General features: G+C 33.8%; 1 protein-coding gene across 13 annotated transcripts in view; it reads right to left on the bottom strand.

The window, feature by feature from the left end:
- The window catches only part of RALGAPA1 (Ral GTPase activating protein catalytic subunit alpha 1), a 242,244-nt gene that overhangs the window by 130,400 nt on the left and 93,351 nt on the right, over nt 1–18,493 (bottom strand). For 5 of the 13 annotated variants that reach the window (XM_072838267.1, XM_072838271.1, XM_072838268.1 and 2 more), the window contains exons 17-21: nt 15,954–16,094; nt 3,828–5,375; nt 3,054–3,134; nt 1,934–2,058; nt 295–511 (exon numbers count right to left, since the gene is read on the bottom strand). In XM_072838267.1, coding sequence (XP_072694368.1) covers nt 295–511; nt 1,934–2,058; nt 3,054–3,134; nt 3,828–5,375; nt 15,954–16,094 — 2,112 coding nt within the window. The remainder of the gene's footprint in view (nt 1–294; nt 512–1,933; nt 2,059–3,053; nt 3,135–3,827; nt 5,376–15,953; nt 16,095–18,493) is intronic. The other 8 variants (XM_072838278.1, XM_072838275.1, XM_072838277.1 and 5 more) reach the window with 6 other exon arrangements.

Raw genomic sequence — 18,493 nt, forward strand, 5'->3', positions numbered from 1 at the left:
CAGTCCACTCTAATTTATTTTTCCTTTCTACATGGTCTTAAAATATTTGTTTTAGGAAATGAGAGTGATTTTTTTGTTTTTCAAGGGCTTTAAGTTTGGTGAAATAAAATAAACTTGAAGTAATTCCCTAAAACTTCCTTTGGAATTTCACTGAATAATGAAATCAAAATATGTAGGAACTCTTGTCTAAATAACATTAGAGAGAAAGTTAATGGTTACATAATCCATAAGTCAGTTTCAAACAGAAAACAATCAACAAAAAAACATATTGCTCAAACAGAAAAAGATACTTGCTGTCAAATTTTCGGCCATCATATTGGAAAGCGCTGAATGAATCCGAATGACTATCTGAGCTGATAAGATCACTGCTCCCTGCACTGGCAGGAGAAGTCCATTCTGAGGGCACACCTGGGTCATCAATTGGGCGCATCTGGTTTTGCTTATTTAGAATATCAGGGAGGTCTTTGGGAATTTCAAGACTGCCTGGACTACTTCCTCTTCTTGTCATACTCTAAAAATTCAAGAAACAGCTTACCATTAAAAAAATTTTATTCTCATTAAACATCTGAAATCTTGAATTTCCAGGACAATCATCAAATAAATGTTCAGACTTCGGGCCTAACATAGGAGGGGGAAAACACACTAACTGAACAATTTATGTAACTGCATGGAGCCATAACCTGAAGTACTGTTGGTTTGTCTAAAGTAGAGACCCAATTATCATATGGTGTTGGGCCTAAGACTCTAAGCCTCAAAAGGATCCATGCAGTGAAGTAAGGACAGTAGAAAGAGTAAAGTATTCAAATGGAAAAATGAGCAGCAAACAGAAGAGCTAGTGGAGGGAGAAAAAATGACAGCAAAGAGATTACTCTATAATGATTATATATAATGATTCTATTATTTTTTCCCATTCAAGAAAAAAAAAAACTAAACTAAAAATAAAAGGGAAATGTAATGGAGCTATAGACATTCACTAAAGACAAGTTCAAATCCCAATGGAGACGTCCTGCATGGCTCAGTTGCTTGAGCATCTGACTTGATTTTGGCTCAGATAATGATCTCAGGGTCCTGGAATTGAGCCCATGTCAGACTCCATGGTCAGCAGGGATCCTGCTTCAGATTCTCTATGTCCTGTCCCTTACTCTCTGTCTCAAAAAACACTTAAAAAAAATCCAATTGGAATATGACTATTTAAAAAAAGCAATTCCACATATATTTATCTTTCCTTAACAATTAAGCATTATTGGGATAAAATTGTTCTATTTTCATTTTGCTGTAATTCTAGTAAAACAAAGATAACTTTAAAAGTCTATTCTGAAGTTAGCTGCAATGATTAAACATCAATATTTATGCTATCAAATTTATGGGAATTGGATCAGAAGACCTCCATTGTTATCTTTTTTGCTAAGGGTCAGCAGTGGGTAAGAAGGTAACCTATGAGCAAATATGAAAAACATAGGGAAGACTAGGAAGGTAGGGGCTTATATCTAAGTAGTTAAGCAAATAGGTATTCTCATATTTTACCCTGGTCAAAACTATAAGCCTATTTGTTTTATGTCTCTAAATAAAAAATATTATAAAAGTATAATTTAAAAATCTTAATTCAAAAAAGGGTTAAATTTAGAGGAAATTATTATTATTATTATTTAAAGATTTTATTTATTCATTCATGACAGACAGAGAGAGAGAGAGGCAGAGACACAGGTAGAGGGAGAAGCAAGCTCCATATAAGAAGCCTGATGTGGGACTCGATCCCCCGTCTCCAGGATCCTACCCCGGGCTGAAGGCGGCACTAAACCACTGAGCCACCAGGGCTGCCCGGAAGATTATTTTGAATAAAAATTTACAAACACACATACACACAAAAGTAAGTATCCTTTAGTTTCTCTACTCTCCTTGCTAAACCAAATAAATGAAATAAAACAACACTTACTGAGGCATTACCACTTCGAAGTCGTTCTGCTATAAACTCATCCATCAGATCAGGAACATTAACATTGCTGCTGCCAATATCACTATTAAGAGGAGGCAGTTTTGGGCTCATGTCCTCTTTATTGACTAAAAATAAATAAATAACTATATATAGTGAGAAAAGACTTAACTGCGTTTCCTAATCTGAAACAAACAAAAGCAATCCAAAACAAATCACCTATGCCATATCAATTATTTGCCAAACATGCATTTACGAATAATTTCTCTCCCTGTAGATTTAATTTTAAGAATTAGTAAATTGATATTTACTTTATTTAACTAAGCAGATGTTAGTCAATCTTCAGTATAACCTTAAACAGCAAGAAAGCTTATAGATAAGCACTAGTTGGAGTTAGGTTAATATTGCCTATAAAGAAACTGGTATATTTATCTTTCTTCCTGCCTCTATGCTTCTATTTCGAGCCTTAATAACTTAGAATTCCATTCTTCTCAAAAAATATCTGCAAGGAATCTATCCCTTGAATCTATGTACATCTCAGTGGGATATAAATGCATTTCAGTTTAGATAAATAAAAAAATCCATAATTGTGACATAATATCATTTATATTCACTACAAAGTCTAACATTACTGCTTTAAGAAAAAAGAGGTTTATTTTCACAAAGGTTTTTCTGTAAAAAGAAAACCCACAAAAGTTATTTTGATTTTGTTATGACTACATTAACAAAGTTTCAACCTTGGGAAAAAACTTACAGAAATAAATATTTATTTCACTATTATGCTGTTGAAAAATTAATTTCTCTGCAACTAAAAGAAAACCAGTATTGCTTATACTCCTAACGAAGTAAAAAGCATTTCAGGTCAAGAAAATACACTGGTCAAGAGTTCACTGTGAAATACCATTATCTTTATATTACTGGCCAGGCTTTGCTAAGCTGTCAAATACTGCCCTCAAGTGGCATTAATGGCTCAATGCAAGATGCATTATACAGCATTCTGTTAATCATGCTAACAAAACCATGTTAAACAAACAAAATCAAAACCTACCTTACTGCTGAAAGTTAATTTTCTATATCTGTAAAGTTATTTTAAATTTGAATCAAGATAAGAGAAGAGAGTTACCATAATCTTGCTTTCTGTAATCTGTCCATAGAGGTTCCATATTTAAATCATGATTGGCTATCATGAAACCTTTATGTACATCTAAAATCTCAGAAAAAAGAAAAGTATGGTAAGTGTTTTAAGGACTTGCATTCTATACAAATGAATGCAAAACTAAAAAGCCTACAGCTTATTTTGAAATGGCTTATTTGAAAAGTAACTAAATCCACTTTGAGATTTAAGAAAGAATTTCTCCTTCAAGGATAACTAAAAATGTTGATGCTGGTTGTCAGACCTTGATTTCCATTATGTTACATAATGCCAAAGTAATTTTATTCCAAGAAAATATCTAAAAGCATGTAACTCATCAATAAAAATAATGAACTCAATTAGATATAGCCAGTGCCCTTTTAAATATAAACTATAAGGGGGCAGGGGAAAGTATTCCAACGACTTAGTAAACTTAATTTCACGGCTCATGTAGTACATACTCAGAAAAATATTTGATTTAGATAGCCTCTGAAAGGTCATTAAAATTTTCCTGTATCTTCCTCTTTCCTATCTTGTTCAGCAGCAAAGAGGTTTAACTAAATGCCTTATAAGGGAAATTAGTAATTTAAATAAACATTTTATGCTGGGAAAAATACAGCTGGGAAAAGGCGCATGCATAACCAAACAGAGAGAAAGCAGTGACCATCCCAAAGCTTTTTGATTGCTTATAGCTCGCTTCAGTTGCATTAAGCCAAACTGGTGCTGTCTTTCTCCTTTTGCGCTCTGCACACTGTTAGTGCTCACCTGCAGCTTTCCTTCCAAAATAGCCCATTACATGACTGTACAGATCCCTCAGTGGAGCCTCTGGTGGCATTCTGTTCTGCCTCTGTGGGGAAACATTTGCCTTCGGCTTCGAAAGAGCATGTACAACAGTTTTATAAACGCCACCCAGGGAGCCCTGCTGTAGTCCTGCCTCATGACTTGATGACCTAAGAGTACTACGACTACCTAACTGATTACTTGCAACTCCTTCTTTTTGTAATACAGTGGTGGGAATCTCTGTAGATTCCTTAGTTGTTTTACTTACTGATGCTGTACCAAGTGTATCTAGAGGCCTGTACACACCAGGTTTTACTAACTCTGTAAAACTATTTGAGCTGGTATGGAGGTTGCTGGCGCTGCTGGTGCTACTGCCACTACTACTACTGAAGCCACCAAGCTTCCGCAGTCTCATCTTCCATGGAGCCTCTTTGTTTTCCAGAGGATTATAAAACTGAACTGATTCAGTAGATGGTCTAAAAGTAACATGAACAGTATTTCGTTTTTTAGTAGTAATTTTCATGATTTTGGCTCTATGAGTTACTGTTTCAGACAAGCTCCTTTTAGTTGGAGAAAGTTTGCTAGTGTTTGTAACAGGAGGCAGTCTATGGTTAACAGGTGTTTTTAGTGTAGTTTTCTTGGTATGCATAACATGTGGGACAGTGATTTTTTCATTAATTTGCACACCCTTAACCTTTTCGACTACTGTTACATCTACACAGGCATCTAATTCTGTGGCTCTTTGTCTATACAGGTGTTTCCTTTTTTCTTTATCACAAGGGCTACCTGAGCTAGGTTCTGATGATTGTTTATCATTTTTTAGTTCCTCGGGTTTTTCGTAAGTTTTGGTTCTCATAAAACTGTCTAACTGGTTAGGCGCAACACTACTCACGAAGGCAGCTGAGTCTGGTTCTTTTTGAAACTGAGTGTTTTCAGGAGTCCCAACAAAAGAGGTGATATTTTCTGATTTACTTTCCTGGTCTACATATTCTAATTTATCTAAAGATGATCGTTCATCCCTATTTACTGCAATAATTACTTCCTCAGAAGCTGCATCTTTACCTAACTCATTTTTACTATGATTTTCCTGGTTTTCCTTAAAATATTCTTTCAAGGAGGTAAGAAGATCGTCATCTCCTTCAAGGTCAATGTACTGGATTTGTTCAAAAGCTGAATCTGCAAGTTCTACTGGATCTATTAAGTGACAAAGATGGTCATATATGCTATCACCAACTTCCAGAGAAGACTCTCTACTGTGAGTATCAGTGATGTGGCTTTCAGTGGATCTAGTTATTGAAGAAGCCTCTGTGGAACTCTGCAAGCTTGGCGCATGACGGGATGAACTGTCAATGACAGGAACTGCACCTTTGGCTCGTTCAACAGTGAATGGTTCCAAGATGTCAGAAGTACTGCTACTTCGAGGCAATGGCTGCTCCTCATTCAAAGCACCAAAAACTTCATTTCCAGTGTCTTCACTTTGTGAAAAATGTCTGACTCTAGTTGGGCGGGGAAGTATTTGAGCATCATCAATATCTGTAAAAAAAGAAAAATTATGAAGAGTAGGAACTATATGAACACGAAAAATATAGTACTAATTTCAACCATACTCTAAGCATAGGCTTAAAATAAAAAAATTCTGAGACATTTTTGTAAGCTCAATGAAATAAAATTTATTAAAAAATAGAAATGTTTTTAAATAATGATGGGCACAAGCTAATATAGCATGTAGTGTCAATGAATTAGAAAACTATAAGAATATATTTTTAAATGTTAACATGCATAGTAACAGTGAGGTGATGAAACATTTGGAAGTGCAGTTAAAGATAGAGCTGTGCCAATAAAGCAATTTAAACTTGCTATTCAATTTTTTCCTACTTAAGTTCCAAGAAGAAAAAAGTAGATCTTAACCATAGAAAGCTGATCTAAGTATTCCACTACTGTAGAATGATAGGATCTCATAAATTCTCATTTCTTCCTTACCAGGCAAGGGGCATTATCTTTTCTTCAAATCTTGCCCGTCTGATCACATATTACAAATGGAAATCTCCACCCTCTTCCAAAAGTTCTCTTTGTCCGAAAACTACTTATCTGTGCTACTGAGGTGTTTTGCTTTATTTTCTATTGTATTAAAATCTATTCATCCCTATCAAATAAAATACAGTGTTAAAAAAATTTATTTCTCACAAATACCATTTAATCTACTAGAAGAAACTTTCTCACTGGCCCTTACCATTAAGCATAGATCAAACCTTAAAAACTGTATCTATGTCTCCTGGGGCACTCTGGTGGCTCAGTAGGTTAAATGCCCAACTTTTGTTTTTGGCTCAGGTCATGGTCTCAGGGTCATGGGATTGAGCCTGCATTGAGGTCCATGCTCAGCAGGGAATCTGCTTGGGATTCTCTCCTTCTCCCTCTACCCTTCCCCCTGCTCACACGTGCATGCACACTCTAAATAAATAAGTAAATAAATAAAATCTTTTAAAAAGAAACCACTATCTATGTCTTCTTACATTTCTAAGAATCAACACATTTTAAAGTCAAAACAGACATTACAGATTATCTAATTTAATTTTCTTACTGAGGAAATTGAGGCCCAAAGAGGTAAAGCCATAAACTATGAAAAGCAGGCTTAGTGTTCCATGTCACTGCATTGTTTTCACAGCTAAGTATATGGTAAATCCTCAAAAATATTTATGAAATTGAAAATCACAAGTTGAGATACTATTAAACTGTACAGATATATGCAAATTAGAAATTTTAGAATTAAAATACAGGGTCTATGAATCCATCTTGGCCTTTATATTACCAAGAAATAATTAAAGAAAAATTTGTAAACCAGCAAAACATAATGAAAAAAGAAAGAGTCAAAAAGTCAGATGTTACTCATTAGGCTTATAATGCAAAGGTTGTAAGTAACAGAATTGTATCTGAAAATGAGAAGATTCAGATCCCAGAGTAAAACAGTGACTTATCCAAGATCACAAATTAACTTATTGATTGTGCTCGGTCTAGAACTTATTAGGTTTCTTACTCCAGACTCTGAGACCAATGTTCTCATTTATAAAATGGGGACAGTAATTCAAAATATTCTTGGGGTCCACGCTATAAATAAAAGGAAGCTGGTCCTTCCGCTATTTTATTCCTATCAACTTCTTTGTACAAGGTCCACAAGGAACCATTTTACACATAGATTCAGAACAAGGGAAGTTTGTAGTATGATAAAATTCCACTATATTCCTGAATATATACATTTGGATTCCAAGCACAGGTCAAATACACAATACCTCCAGAAGTTAAGACAATTAATTTATCATTAAGTTGAGGGGAATATTTTTAAAATGATGTTGGCTTTCTTCTTCATACACTCCACTTAGAAATTCTTTTAAATGAAAAGTGAAACATTTCCTCAGAAACTAAACATTTATGCATTTATTTATTATTACAGCAGATAACTAATGCTTATTTATGTTTTAACAAATATAAGTATTTTGGTTTTATTTTATCTCCCATAGTAGATCATAAGAATCTTTGCCTAGAGAACAGAGATTATATTTAAAATACACTCCAAGTTTCTTTCCACAAAATATCCTAATAGGACTTAAAACTATGTAATTTTCCAGAAAAATTCTTAAAAATTTTATAGTTGAGACTTTATCTGCTCCAACTGAAAATTAAAATCTTAAAAGCTTATTAAAAGCTAATATTATGATTCTAATATATGAACTTCATCAATATTATTAATATTTCATAATTTTTCTATTCTAAACAAGCCAGCAAAGATTACTGTTAAGTTCTTTTTAAGAATTTCTGCCCGACCCAGTCCCCACCTTGTATAACTAGAAAATTTAACCATTATTTCAGCCTATGTTTTTCCTGAACTTTTTTTTTATAACATATGGATACCCAATATTTTTCATGCAAGTTTAAGAGGGCAAGAGCTTAAAAAAAAAAAAGAAAAAAATTATCAACAATGTACTCTTTGAGAATTTAAACAAACAAAAACAATATTTAAGCCTTAAGTATAATTCTACATAGGCATATAAGAATACTAACTGCATAACATCAAAGAAAGTAATTGCTGACAGGAAATCAATGTCAGCATTTGAGCATAACTTACTCAAGTAAGTCTTAAATTTAAAGAAATGCCTGTATACCTGCATTCCATTAAGGAGAAAAAGATTAGTATATGTGCTGCCGAAGCAAGCACAAGGAGAAAAAGACAAAATCACAGCTAATTCTACAGTCTTTTCTACATGCTAGGCATTGTTACAAATAGCTGATATATATTATTTCATTTAATCTTCACAACATCACTGTGAAGTAGGTGTTGTTATCCCCATTTTATAGATGAAGAAACTATTTAAGTGACCTGTCTGATGTTACACAGCTGGAAAGTGAAAAGCTGGGATTTGAGAGCAAAAATTAGTCCATGTTCTAAATATCCTGAATAATATAGGTCATATACTCATGAAATAATTCATTAATTCTTTTAAATTGGCAAAAGCTAACTGTATTAAGAAATTATAAAGCAGCACAATGATTTATCTCTACAAAGAATCTTAGAAGTCAAAACATATTCAAATACAAACATTAGTAAATTATACAGAAGAAAACAACTGACAAACTTTGTATTGGAGCGCTGAAACTAAGTTTTAGGCTTAAGCAAAAATAGTGTTCAAAATAATTATGCTGCTTATATTTTCCTTTGAAAAATAGTAGTTTCTATTTAAAGTATTAATAACCATTAAATGAGCAAAACGAGAAAAAAGTTTTGTTGAATTTTTAAACGCTTTTGAACACTGATAAAATGCTTTCTATAGAGCCTTGCAACGTGTAAAATAAATTTCTTTCCACCAGTTATGTTTCTTCAGGATTTTTGTTTGTATTAACATCACAATATCCTTATTTCTTGAAACAACTCTTGTCACATAGTGGAAACTTAGTATACTAACACTGGTAGAAGGATAGTATGTCTTTATATTAAAAATTAGTAGCTACTAATTCATAAATTATCAAGCTGGTTCCTCAGGAAAATAAATCTCTTAAGTTATAACACTAACATACCACTAGGAAATTTTAATAATTTTAGAAAACAGGTACAGAACTAAGTGCCAAATCCCTTCTATCCAAAGTTAAATTCTATTCTCAGTCATAAACACTAGCTATCAGAAATATTTTTAAAGCTCCTGAATTCATAAACATCATTTATATTAGTTTACATAGAAATTTATACTATTTTAAAGCTGAGGGATCCCTGGGTGGCGCAGCGGTTTGGCGCCTGCCTTTGGCCCAGGGCGCGATCCTGGAGACCCGGGATCGGATCCCACGTCGGGCTCCCGGTGCATGGAGCCTGCTTCTCCCTCTGCCTGTGTCTCTGCCTCTCTCTCTCTCTCTCTCTCTGTGACTATCATGAATAAATAAATAAAAAAAATCTTTAAAAAAAAAAAATAAATAAATAAAGCTGAGGTTTTTTTCCTGGATTTATCTAAAGGAAATGACAATGTCCTTTATGTAATTAAAAAATGTTTTTGCCTATTTGGGCAACATGGCAATGTACTTTCAAGGTGAGAACCACAGAGCATCCACATTTCCAATTTTATTACTAACAGAGTCTAGTAAAAACTCTTTTTAAAACTGGATGTTCAATTTATAGGTAATTCAAAGCAGTATCTACATCACTGAAATCATGGAAAAACTTTATGCTAATGTTTTGTTGCAACTGTATTATCTTATTGCTTGTATTTTGGTCATTGACAGTGTTAGGAAATGCTACTGATTTTTCTAAATTATTCTTGCATTGGCAACTTTGCTGAACGTTTTACAGATTCTAATAGTTTTATCAACTTGGTTTTCCCAGTCATTAAATCAGGAAGGGTCCTTCTGATGCCCCAATCTCATAATTCTCTTGCTAGAGAAATTAATAAAGAAATTTTAATTCACATACAAAAAATTAAAAGCAACAAATCAATTCCAAATAATTTTAATTTTATACCACTAAAATTTAAACCACTAAACTATTTCCTACTCTTTCATCCTTCTAATATTGTTTCCTTTATTCTTAAATTTTGGAAATGAACAAATAACCAATATATTTTTTCATGTTAAGAAAATTACAATTTTGTTTATGGGCATGTTATGTAATGCCATTTTAAGTTAGCTTCAAAGCTGTACTTTAAAAAAACTAACACAAATTATTTCAACAAAAACAAAACAAATCTGACCTGGAGTTATGCTAGAACCAGCGATTACAGGTAGAAGCCTACTTGTTTGGTTGGAGGTGGAAAATTCTCCTCCTGATTAGGTAGAATTTAGGAGCAGGATGGGACATGAGAGGAAACATCTTCTTTCTCCTGATACTCAGAAAATAGAAGTAGAGAGATCAAAATATTTTGCTCTACAGAGCTGAATTCAAATAATGAAACACTGTTAAATAACATTAGCAGCCTATTTAATATGGCCTTGATAGACTAGAGTCTAACAGCAAATATGACAAACAAGTTAGCAGTTTTGAGAACCAGTTCAAAGAAAGTAGGTCTGTAAAACTTCTGGGTGAGAAACCAACACTACTTAATTAGAAAATAATAAACAGTTGGAAAAGCATAAACAAAGTCAGATGCCCACCCTATGTTTTTTGTATCACTTCTTTCATTAAAGTATTATTTTTGACAATAAAAGCTAATTTATTGTTTAAGAGCAATTACTGAGATTTCTGGTTTCTCTGTAATCCATTTATCAGAAACAGAAAGACTGGTTAGCCTAGAGTATTAAATGTTAAAACTATAACTCATGGGCACCTGGGTGGCTCAGCAATTGAGCGTATGCTGGTCCCGGGGTCCTGGGATGGGGTCCTGGGATCGAGTCCCACATCGGGCTCTCCATGGGGAGCCTGCTTCTTCCTCTGCCTATGTCTCTGCCTCTCTCTCTCTCTCTCATAAATAAAAATAAATAAAAGTCTTTAAAAAAAAAACAAAACCCTATAATTCAGTTAAGGAATAAGGGACAGGGAAAGCATGCTTGCCCAGACACCTGTATTACTTGTAGAGCTTTAAAAAAGTGTTAGATGTCTGTGCAACCTCCAGAATACTACATCAAAACCTGAGGCAGATGCCTGGGGAAAAAAATATTTCAAGTGTTATACATGAGTCTGTTGTTAAGAACTAATGAGACATTTAGAGAAATGCAGTTGAACTAGTCCCCAGAATTTAAGAAAAACTCTTCAGGGATATTCAGCTATCCAAATAGTGTAGTCTGTACAAAGCTATACCACAAAGAATCACACAACAGTGTAGGCTGAATGGACATCTAAACAAAAATACTAGAGGACAAAAAAGGGCTGGACACAAATAGGGTCCTTTAAAAACTGATGGTCCGGGATCCCTGGGTGGCGCAGCGGTTTGGCGCCTTGCCTTTGGCCCAGGGCGCGATCCTGGAGACCTGGGATCGAATCCCACGTCGGGCTCCCTGCATGGAGCCTGCTTCTCCCTCTGCCTATGTCTCTGACTCTCTCTCTCTCTCTGTGTGTGACTATCATAAATAAATAAAAAAATTTAAAAAAAAAAAGCTATTAAAAAAAAAACTGATGGTCCATTTTTTTAAAATCTTAGCGTAAAAAAGAAAAAAAGGAATTAAACAGCTTCTTAAGTATTCAAGAGTATCAGGTAAATATTTTTTCCAGAGAACTCTATTTCTAATCAAAAGCTAGAGTGGCTGCCTATGAGTATTTTCACTGTTTTTTGGTGAAGTAGTTAAAGAAACCTCAACTCCTGATTTTAAATGATGTGCCCAGGAAATATTTTGAGTTCATTTAGTCTGCTCATAAATGAGGGAGACATATAAAACTATGAAAAATTTTTCCTTTGTAGTTCATTTTCTTATTAATTCTCTCTGTATATTCTATAGTAAAATTTACTCAAACCTTGGAGGGAAACATAAGCAAATATTTTCATTGAAAATCTAAGACTGGCAATTTTTTAAAAATTTAGCACTATTAAAAAAAAATCTCTCTTCACAGAACTTTTTTCCTTTTCCTATCTCTCCCCGTCACCATCTCCCCTCCCCCTCACCCCCTCAACAAGCCTAACACCTGAAGAAGCAAACACTAGGCCTTCACAATTTGTCTCTAACAACAGAGGCAATCAAAAATTCCAACAATCCAGATTTCTACTATTTAAGCTTGTGTAAGAATAATCCTGTCCAATTTTCATAGCTAATTTTTAAAACTATGAGGTTAGTTCAACGTCTTGCAAATTTGTTCGCTCTGGAAACATAATGCTATAGAATATCAATGTGTGTACCTGGAAAAGTTCTCCATACTCAAATAAGTTTGAGAAATAAACAGTTGGGGGCGAGTATGTGTTTGTGTGTCTCTTAAAAAACCTGACTTCTGGGGCCTTTAATATGTTGATATATACTATAAATCTTTAATCCATTAGATAGTTATTAACATTTCCCAGAAAGTGTTGTAAATTTATACAAGTGCATGGCAAATGCTGAATTCATTCACAAGTCACTTTTCAGGAATGAAGTTTTTGCTGCTACTTTATATATTCCTTCCTCCTTTGAAGTCTTAAAAGAAAAATGATTTTTACTCAAAATAACCAAGTCTAATTATGCTTTTAGGTCTTAAATGTACGCATGCACAAAAAGTTGAAAGCAACTGTATTGTAAATTACCAATAAATAAGCACTGGGTTGGAGGATTACGTATATTTTTCATATACTTTTCTAAATAATCCATATTTTCTAGTATGATATTACTTTGATAATCAGATATCAAGTTTGTTTTGATTTAGTGACCCATATCTCATTATTTATCTCTTTAAATCCATCACAAAATGCACATTATCCCAAATGAAGGAAATAAAAACAACTAGAACTGCCACTTAGAAAATTATTTTCAAACCTTCTTCCTAAAACACCTCCCCCATTAAATTACTAAAAGGTAATCTTTCGGGGATCCCGGGGTGGCTCAGTGGTTTAGCGCCTGCCTTTGGCCCAGGGTGTGATCCTGGAGTCCCGGGATCGAGTCCCGTGTCGGGCTCCCAGTATGGAGCCTGCTTCTCCCTCTACCTATGTCTCTGCCTCTCTATGTCTATCATGAATAAATAAATAAAATCTTTAAAAAAAAAAAGGTAATCTTTCTGAATTATACATTTACAGTGAAGCAAGGATTATGAAATAGGCACTTACCCCAGTTAAGGTGCTACCTTACAACATTTTAAAGGGAATACTTCACCTTTATTTTAATATTTCAGCACTTAACATGCATATCTGCCAAAATATTATGTAAGTTGCAGGGAAGGAATTTTGTAAAGCCCTTAAGATTCTGAGAAAAAAATGAATCTTCCAGGCAGTTTTGACACAGTAGCAGAGTATCTGATCGAAACATGTAAGACTTATTGGCCAAGGGGTACCTGGGTGGCTCAGTCAGTTAAGCATCTGCCTTTCTTGGCTCAGGTCATAATCCCAAGGGTCCTGGGATCAAACCCTGCATTGTGTTGGGTTCCCTGCTCAGCAGGAGTCTGCTTCTCCCTCTCCCTCTACTTCTGCTGCTCCCCCTACTTTGTGCTATCTCACTTCTTCTCATAAACAAATCTTAAAAAAAAAAAAAATTAGTGGCCAAAACTTATTTCAATGTTTCTAAACATTTCAAAAATGTTTTCCAGTAAATGCTTTAAAAATATTTTTAAAAACTAAAAGAAAAAAAAAAAATATATATATATATATATCTAAGAGAGGTTTACAACAACTTAGGAGTTTTAGTTATAGATCATGTAGTTAGTTGTAAGAACAAAACATTGGGATGCCTGGGTGGCTCAGCAGTTGAGTATCCACCTTCAGCTCAGGGCGTGATCCTGGGGTCCTGGGATACAGTCCTGCATTGGACTCCCTGCAGAAAGCCTGCTTCTCCTTCTGCCTATGTCTGTGTGTCTCTCATGAATAAATAAATAAAATCTTTAAAAAGCAACAACAACAAAAAGAACAGAAACACTGTTTGGCCAATTTACCTAACCTAAATTATAAATGAATGCAATCAACCAAAATCAGTGCTATTTACACAGTACTTAAATGGAACACTGGAGAGACAAAGTATCCAAATTCTTTATTTATAGCTGAGCATCATATGCAACAAAAATTTTTCTTCTGTATGTTAAAATTTCTATTATTCCATTTATATATTTTCTAATCTTACTACTTTTTGCATTAATAGCTTAAATTATTCAAGTCGCCTAATCTTCTTGGTGTCAAATATATATTCATTCATCATGAAATACTTATTGAGCATGTAGGTTTGGGTTTGAGGCCAAATTTTCTATTTTATTATTGTCATCCATAAAACTGCAAAGTCAACCACCAATTTCATTATAAAATTCATTAAAGGTTCATTATTTCTATCACACTTTATTATTTTCTAAAAAATAATATTGAACACTTCTCAAAAACATCATAAAGATTATGTCTAATTATCAATCAAGGTATCCTGAACTAGAAAACACAAACATATCACATCCAATAATTGAATATTTTCTCATTTTTAGAAAAGACATTAAGTTTTTTCATTTACAGTATTTTCAAAAAATACCAACAAGAGTATCTATGTATTTATGTATATTCACCCCTCAGTATGTACCCCCTTGGTTTGGCTGAAATCTCTGATCTTAATGAAATTCTGGGTGGTAGAAAGCACTTCACCTGAAATATCATTATTAATAAAAATGTGGTAGGAAGCACTTCACTTTATATTTTTAAAGCATTTACTGGAAACCATTATTTTATTATCTTATTAATAAAAATGTACCTTCCCTTTGGGGTATGTGGGTAGCTCAGTCAGTTAAGTAGTTGACTTGATTTAGGTTCAGATCATGCATGATCTTGGGGTCCTGGGATAGAGTCCCACCATCCAGCTCCATGCTCAGTGGAGAGTCTGCTTCACAATTCTCTCTTCCTCTGTTCCTCCCCCCTCCACCCTTTAATATAAACAAATCTTAAAAAAAAAAAAGCACCTTTCCTTGCATAAGCCTTTAATACATTAGGAACAAGAAGGATAGAGATACGTTGTTTAAAAGGAAAAAGAAAAAAAATCAACCCTACCATAAGTGGCAACATCAGGGAAACACTCATAAGAGTGATACGAAAGTACCTAAAAATGTACAACTAATTTTCTAAGAGCTAGCACATTTTGCATAACTATTCAACATATTTGCTTCTAAAAGACAAGACACCTTATGATTTTATTCACGCAAAATTATTCTTTAAAAAAGCTAACCTATGGTGATAGAAATCAAAAGTGATTTTGTGGAGGAGGGGTACTGACTTGAAAGTGTCACTAGGGAATTTGGGGGATAATGGAAATGTTCTATATTTTGTTTGGGATGAAAGTTAACAGAGGTGTGTGTAAGTCTCAAAAATCATGAACTAAACCCAGCATCTATATATTTTATTATATGTTAATTAAACCTTACAGACCAACTCATTCTAGTACTGGGAATCAAGGACCTGAGGCTGAAAAGCTGACCAGGTTTCGAAGGTCCTTAAAAATTGGGGCTTCACAGAATGGTTTACTTGGCTTAAAAATGAGTTCTTAGAATTCTATATACTATCATAATCTAATATAAATACAAAGATTTGTTCCAAAGCAACTCTAAGATTATGTTCTTTTCCCAATTATTACTTCCATTACTACAGATGATGCAGATGCATATTCAGGATTTACCATATCATTAGTCAAAACAATGGGAAATTAAAAGTCAAGGCTCTGATTGTTACCTTCCAAGTCATCTTTTGTCAAACATCTATAATGACATAAACATACATTACTACTTCTTTTAATCACCTGAGAAGGAAAAAACTCAACTGCAAACAGAAAAAAAATTTACAACCAAAAATACTAGACATTGGCACAGCACTAAACTTAGCACTTCCAGAATGAACTGCCAGGATAGCATGAGAATTCAAATAACTCAAAATGTTGATTTCTCAACCACTTTCCCAATTTCCCACACCTCCCCCAAAGAAATTAACTTTGAAGAGTTTATTTGATTAAGCAAAATTTGAAAGCAGAAGGATTAAAAAGTGAAAAAGGTGGTGCAGAAATTAGCAGAGGTGGCACTACCTGAAAGCTCATCAGAAAGGGGAGTGAGAACAATATCAGGCAAGAAGGGTTTGGAAGTATGGATCAGAACAGGAGCACTTTTAGCACTGCGTATATAGGCCGATGGCAGAGCACATTCACCAATGGATCGGCTTCTCATGGCTTTAAAAAGGAAAAGAAAGAAGTGGGGAAGGAAAAAAGAAGAGTGACTATAATGAAAGGATTGTGTCACAGAAAAAGCAGCAACAGAGAAAACTAAAAGATACAAAGGAAGGAAATTTTAAATTAAAACATTTCAGCACGGCAAATACTGGCAAGCTGTAAGAAAGAAACCAGAGAACACATGACATTTCGAATGTAAAGTTTTTGGTGTAAAGCAGGAAAATGCTTTTTATTATTTGCAGTTACAATAGTATAGCATTAAAAAATCAGTAGATACTTTAAATTAGCTTATATTCTCAAAACCAAGGGTTGAAAATTTCATTGAATGGAAACCCTAAAAAGAACTCAACATTATTAGTTGAAAGAAATTTTTGGTACTATATTTGGGCATTTCTCTGAGCCATTATGAGGCAATTCCAAGTCATTCTTCTTAATGAAGCTGAATTCCAAAAACAAATCATTTCTACTTTCATACTCTTCCCTACAAAGTTTCAAAGTCACCCCTAGATCATTTTAGAAACATTTTATGAAATTCATAATCTAAAGGACTGAATCTCATGGTTAGTATTTGAACATGGGAGGAAAAGAATGCTTACTCAAATTAATATCTCTTATTTACATTAAAGTGTAACATCATACAGGACGCCTGGATGGCTCAGTCAGTTAAGCAGTGGGACTTCAGCTCAGGTCATGATCCCAGGGTCCTGGGATGGAACCCCATATGGTCCCTTCTCAGTAAGGAACCTGCTTATCCCTCTTCCTTCGTCCATCCCCTTGTGCTCTTGCTCTCTTTCAAATAAATTTTAAAAAATAAAGTTTAACAGTATAATTTAAATTTTAAGTAGAGATATTTACAGAAAATAGAATTTGCAATCTAGATGAACAATTAAGTCATTGAGAAAAATAAGTTAGTGCTAATTCAAATCTTAAGCATATAATATAAAAACTCTAAAGATTAAGTTCTTAAAGATAACTTAAAAACTGGATTACAAAAAAAAAAACTGGATTACTTTTCAAAAATTATATTTGTAGTTGCACTTTGTAGTCTCTTATAAGGAGGCGTCAGTTCATACAATTAAAGACAAATTTTAGCACACTTAGCAATAAATTAATGATCTCTAGTTTATACTTCCTAAACATTTTTTAAACTTAACTTTTAGTGTAGAGATTCTTAAACAAATGAAGGTATGTATATTGTTATGTATGAATAGAGGACTTAAAAGAATCAATATTGATAACATCCAGTATAATAGGAGTGCTTAAAAAAAAATCTGAGCATTAATATCAATTCAGAATCTTGGGTTTTCCTGGTTAATGGAAACTCTTGGTTCCCTGATGCCTAAATTCATTAACCTGTCACACAAGGCCCATGTGACCTGGCTGTAATAATCACTGCAATTGCAACTTCTCCTCCTGTTCTCACATGCTGCTGCCACAGAGAATTTTACACTGTTCCCTGAATCTTTCATGCTCTTTCACAATACGGCTTTGTGAAATTTGTAATATTCTTGGTCTTCCTTCTGACTCTCCTTCTTATTCAAAATGTCATCTCATCTATGAAGCTTTTCTGACACTACCATGTAATTAACTTATTAGCAATATAGTAATGAACAAAACAGTTAAGAATCCCTGCTTTTGCAAAGCTTACAATCTATTTTTTGTGGACTGTGTGTTTTTTATGTCAGCCTCCCAACTTTTCAAACACAACTATATTCTCTGACCTTTATAATCCTAGTTTTTGGCACATATGAGCTCAATAAATGTTTACTGAATGAGTATCTGTATTTGGGGAATCAAGCATAATTTTTTGAAAAAGGCTTTAGTTGTGAACATATAGAGGAGAAAATCAAAACGAAATACTTGTTTTAAAACTAAATTGATTCTTTTAAAATGAATTTGATTCAATTTTCAATTCTATAGAAGGATTACAAGTTTTCTTCTGTTTTTTCATTGAGTTACATAATTCCTTGGAAATAACAATTCCTTCTGTTTGTTCTCTCCTACCACCAACTTGAAGGAAGAACTTGAGCATTTCCCTTGGAACTTTCCATAATCACAGTGGTTTAAGTTCGTTATGATCCTAAATGAATTCTACAAAAATGTACCTCTCTATTTTTTCACTACAGGTCTTTATGCACACCTGAAAATCTGTCCAGTGTCTCACAGCCATGTAACCTGCACTATAGAAAATTACTTATAATGAATTAGCTACTAGGAATTTTGGGGATTTACTAATCTAAAGCTTAGGTCAGAAATCTCCAGAAAGCCACTGAAATTCCTACTGCCACATTCACTACTAAGCCACACACACCACTGATCTTAAATCTGTAATATGTGTTTTATGTAGATGAAAGGGCAGTATAAGAAATATAACATCAAAAAATAAAAACATATTTTCA

The sequence above is a fragment of the Canis lupus genome, chromosome 9 (assembly GCF_048164855.1).
Source record: "Canis lupus baileyi chromosome 9, mCanLup2.hap1, whole genome shotgun sequence".
NCBI lineage: Eukaryota > Metazoa > Chordata > Mammalia > Carnivora > Canidae > Canis > Canis lupus.